Below are 5,000 nucleotides of genomic sequence, written 5' to 3'. Positions count from 1 at the left end.
ATATAATTTTGAAAGTCTGCAAGGCCTGTAAAAAATATGTGTAATGAAGTTGTAAAACCCTAAGTCCTGCATCACCTCACCAGTTTCATTCTCGTATTTTTGAAGTACAAGCTTTCACAGTGGAGACTTCCATATACTTATAGAGGAATTAAGGAGGATTAAAAATAAAACTTTGTGTATATCATTAAAGATGCATAAAAGCAATTTATGAAAGATAAGCTAACACTTTATCTTCTTTCTGCATAGAAAAGTATTTTGATATTTGATATTTACCTGTTAACTTCAGTCAAAATCAGTAACTGGGATAAACATTTTCTTACAAAATTACATACATTCATACATCTCCAGTGCTTATTTGATATAATATTCTTAGTGTATTATAAATAGTTTGCTATCAATTAAAACATAAAAGTTAATAATCCAAGAAATGACAAACAATGCCTTATTTTTTTCTTTTACAAACACAAACTAATGGAGAAATATAAATAAAACACTATCAAAACTTTGATAGAATTTATTCATAAAGCAACAAATTTCAAAAATCCAAGTGTTTCGGGAGTTTCCCCCCCATACAAGCAGGACCTGATTTAGTGACAACGTCTTCTTGATCTCTGCTGACAGTCTCTGACAATTCAGGAGGGAGATGCAAACGCTCAATAGTTAAACTGCGTCTTTTTAGTCGAAAAACCCAGTCTGTGGAGTCTAACAAGGGAGGAACAAGGCTATTGAGTGCAGACAGCTTCACAATATGGAAAAGCCCATGGTAATCCTTGAATACTGGATTTGTTTCCTTCTCTGACCCTTGAAATGATTCAAGTCTCACTACAAAATCCCCAGCTGTTGTCAAGCGAGACATGAGAGCAGGGTCTGCAAACAGATGAGATGGAATAGTGACCATTCCTATGGAAAACGAAGAGCGTACAAGGGCCCGTAACATGTAAATAAAAGCTGTAAGACTTTCCCACTGATGGTCCTTCTCATGCTGATTAAATTCCCAACCCCAGAGTGGAGATCCAAGTGAATGCAGGGCTATGCGCATAACATTGGTCTTTGCTTTATTAAAAGATGTTGACAGGTTTCCTGACTCTATTCTTCTCTTAATAAGTTGTAAGAGAGACCAGTAATATTTGTTCTTTACCATTCCCTTTCCTTCTTCTGTGTTTTTACCATCCCATAATTCCACATCTATCTTATCTATGAGACTTGAATTCATTACCTTTGTCAGATCATAACTATGACCAAATTTATTACTACTGATGGGTAAAGATTGTGACTTCTGATTCTGATACCTCCAAGCAATGGTCATCTGTGTGTCTGTCATATCAACAGCTGTGTCCTCTGGGTTGGTGTCTCCTGATGAAGGTAAATCTGAAATAATACTTTGAGGAGACATGTCTAAGCTGGCCAAAGTAGTCATGTGTCCATTCATCACCCCTTCAGCAAGGAAGTACTTGAGGAACAGTTTACTATACACATCATATCTATCTTCTTCCACTATGAGTAGTGAACCAACAGGTAGCCCTCCTCCTAACAGGTAATCAAGAGAAGGCAAGCCAGTTGAAATCAGAAGCTGGGCATTATGGAGCGATGGGCGAGTACCTGGAATTGAGACTACCTTTGCTTTGCCTTTTTTCTGAAAACTGCTAACACTACCAGCATGGGACATCTGAAAATTTGAGATATGAGACATAAGCATTAATTTACGTACTATAAGATTCTTTTGCTATACAATTTTACAATGTACATCTATTCATTTCTTCATATATAATCTATCCATGAACAAATATTTACCTTGATTATTCTCCTTTCTTTGGTTAAGTATTATTAAATTCTGCTGAGGTAGAGATGCTCCACAATGTAAAATTAGTATTTCTGAGTCTCCATGCTACCACACTGTCCTCACATAATAATTTCAGTCTTTGATAGGTGTCCTCTGGATGTTCTTCACCTAAAAAAGGGGATTTATATAACATATAAATCATATATAATTTAAATCCAGTTATATCTTAAATGGTTTCATTAAAAGTTTACTTTTATGGTAAATCTTAGTTTACTTTTATATTCAATCTTCGTGAAATAAAAAAATAATGAGAGACTGCCAATTGCCAGGAGTTTGGTCCACTTGCACACCACAAGATATTTGGATCAAATAGGCTAAGTAATGAACAGTATACATTATTAACATATATAAAACATGACTTTATTATATATACAAACCAAAATCATACTTCCTTTAAGGAACAATTTGATATTTGTTATGCAATTCTACCCTAAAGGTTGGATGTAAGATACTCTGCATATCAGAGTCTTTTCTACTAATAAAAGTCAACATATAATAATCAACACCATGGCCAACAGATTGGTGCTTCTAATAATAATAATAATACAAAAAAAAATGCCAACGAATGACTGCCATACACTACTGAATAATGGCAATAACATTTCTGTTTAGCCACATGCGCATATTGACTGATCACTGGCCAATTTAAGTTTTTGTGTGGTTTTACTACTTGGAAATTACACAATTTCAATGAATAATTTGGAGCTACATTAACCAACTGTCTTCTGCTTTTCTTTGATATTTCTTCCCCGAAATCAGTAAAAGAAAACAAGTCTTCCTGTGCGCCTTCGAGGATTTGCTACATGAATGTATATACTTCCTATCGCGGCTATTAACAGTAAATGTTAATAAGTTGGAATTGCTCACCTTCTGCAAGAACATGTGTTGATATGTTTTGACTACATAAGGTACTGTATCTCTTGCCCGGACATGATCAACAAAGAATATCTAATACTCCAGCAACTGAGCCAATGAGTTCATATACCCTATTGCCTTTGATCCCTTTTGGAGGTTCACTGGAAAGCGAATTGGAAGGTTATTTACTAGTTGGAAACTGAGGATGTGTGATATTATACTTGTTTACTGAAGACGTGTGAGTGATATTTTACTTGTCTCTTCTAGTCAATAATGGACAAAGTCCTCTCTCTCTCCTCTCCTCTCTTGAATACTTCAATATTTACGGTACAACGCAAACAAACATCACTATTTTATCTGGCAGTTTGGCTCAAGTTCTCTGGAGTTAGGTTAGGACACGTCTCTTTAGCTGCTTCTTTCGTTTATACTTTGCAGGTAAACAAATAGGAGGCAGAGACGAAAGCAGGACAGGAGATATCTTTACCTGGAAAGAAAAAACAAAAAACAGAGAATTAAGAATAATTAACAAGAAGTAATAAGAGGAAGTGAGCTTAGTGAAGGAAAGAAGCTCTTTAGTCCAATATTCTTTTGTTTAAGCCAAAATGAAGGTGGGAATACGGTTGGTGTTGAGTTTGGCCATCACTTTGGTCGTTCCCTTCGTCCCAGGGGCGAGGGGAGACGGCTACTTTCAGTCAGTGTACGAAAGCATTGTGCAGGCCCAGGCCACCCTCAGGGAAGTGGCTACAACGGTGAACAAAGGCTTGAAGACTCTAGCAGAGACTATGAAATTTGTGGAAAAATTTGTTGATTCAACAGTGGAAGAGGAATGCCAGTACAGCTGTCCCAAGAACAAGGTTCCTGTTGCCAACCCCAACCACATCCCAGACTACAATGGGTGTGGGGCTCTGGGCGTATTCTTTGAGAAGGAGGATTTGTCAAGACCAGAGATGGTTGACTGTTGTAATGAGCATGATCTCTGCTATGACACATGTGGGAGCGATAAAGATGAGTGCGACCTTCGCTTTAAGAAATGCCTTTACAACACTTGCAACAGCAACCAGCAAGAAATGGAGGTTTTGTCACTGAAGGCATGTAAAGGAGGTGCAAAGCTGCTTTACACAGCAACATTAGCATTGGGATGTACATCATATAAGGATGCACAGGAACAGGCATGCATATGTGTGGATAAGAATGACATCCCTAAAACACGATACGAGTTATAGTTATTGTAGAGGCAGCAATAAGTGCTGAAATCTGTGATAATTTATAATATTATTATCTCATGACTGACAATAGCACTACCAACGGAAAAAACAATATTTCGTTAATTTTTTTGGATATGTTCAGTCTTGTTTTAATATGGATTACCTTTTTATGAATGGACCCGTGATTTTGGATATGTACTGTCTATTTTGTACTGTGAATTGGTCAGTGAATTAGCACCAGCATGTTATGAAACAAGATGCAGCTTTTGTAAAAACTTATGTAGTTAAATTGTTTGAAATACTATTACTTTGGTTTACTAATATATTTTCTTCTGGCAATTTTGTGTTATTTTTCTTTTTATGTTAACATTTTGTCTTTCATCTGTTTAATAATATTGAAGAACTGTCATTTCCAGTCATTGACAAGAGTGTAAAATATGTTAGAAGTGCTTTTATTTTATATCTTGGTACTGGCATTGGTCATAAACAGAAAACCAAACATTTTAAACAGTTAGATCAGTGTCACTTTTTCAGATTGAAAATCTCTAGGATATTCATATATGAAGTGATGTTACTTTCACAAGTATTATTTTTGCAAAGTTAGAATATCACAATATATTTTTTTGAGATGATAGAGATTAGCACACACCATTTTCAGACATCAGTTCATGATGTATTCATCCTACAGTTTATGTTCAAAGATGTGGTATTTATGCTTCACATATTTTCATTGAAAATTGAATGGAATGATGAAATTATGAAATAGGATATATGCATGTATTTTACTTAATATGTAGGTGCTAAATATGCATAACTTAATTATGTAACTATATTTGTTGTTAATTTTCTATTTATTTTGCAATTATTTTTAGGAATAGTTGTGGTAAAATTTTGTATTATGTCACTCACAAGTATTATGATTGGAATATACTCAGGAATAATAAATTATAATTTTGCAATTGTTTCTATTTGTACCTTTTCATTGCTTGATCTTAATGATATTATATTACAAAAGTTTGTTTAGCATTTTTATTAGTGCGGATTGCTTTCAGATAAAATTTGTTTTTTGTAAAGTATGTGACTTTGACACAATAGAATTT

The 5,000-nt window shown here is 34.8% G+C and overlaps 3 protein-coding genes across 3 annotated transcripts in view; 2 read left to right on the top strand and 1 right to left on the bottom strand.

Annotated features, from left to right (window-relative positions):
• T3dh (Type III alcohol dehydrogenase) overlaps positions 1 to 5,000 on the top strand; it is a 212,086-nt gene that overhangs the window by 191,188 nt on the left and 15,898 nt on the right. The gene's annotated exons all lie outside the window — the stretch shown is intronic.
• Positions 499 to 2,847, bottom strand: Elp4 (Elongator complex protein 4). The gene is made up of 3 exons (XM_027359933.2): positions 2,708 to 2,847; positions 1,792 to 1,948; positions 499 to 1,666 (listed from the first exon to the last, which is right to left on the bottom strand). The coding sequence occupies exon 3, from the start codon at positions 1,664 to 1,666 to the stop codon at positions 536 to 538; it is 1,131 nt and encodes a 376-aa protein (XP_027215734.1). The 5' UTR covers positions 1,792 to 1,948; positions 2,708 to 2,847; the 3' UTR covers positions 499 to 535.
• Positions 2,917 to 4,859, top strand: LOC113808511 (group XIIB secretory phospholipase A2-like protein). Its single transcript, XM_027359934.2, has 2 exons — positions 2,917 to 2,933; positions 3,131 to 4,859. Exon 2 carries the CDS (start codon positions 3,298 to 3,300, stop codon positions 3,916 to 3,918), a length of 621 nt encoding a protein of 206 aa, XP_027215735.1. The 5' UTR covers positions 2,917 to 2,933; positions 3,131 to 3,297; the 3' UTR covers positions 3,919 to 4,859.

The sequence above is a fragment of the Penaeus vannamei genome, chromosome 7, assembly GCF_042767895.1.
Source record: "Penaeus vannamei isolate JL-2024 chromosome 7, ASM4276789v1, whole genome shotgun sequence".
Classification (NCBI taxonomy): Eukaryota; Metazoa; Arthropoda; class Malacostraca; order Decapoda; family Penaeidae; genus Penaeus; species Penaeus vannamei.
Note: the sequence above shows the minus strand (reverse complement) of the source record. Positions and strands in the feature narration are given on the sequence as shown.

Coding starts and splice junctions, on each gene's coding strand:
- Elp4 (XM_027359933.2), bottom strand. CDS start 1,666: ATGTCCCATGCTGGTAGTGTTAGCAGTTTTCAGAAAAAAGGCAAAGCA.
- LOC113808511 (XM_027359934.2), top strand. CDS start 3,298: ATGAAGGTGGGAATACGGTTGGTGTTGAGTTTGGCCATCACTTTGGTC.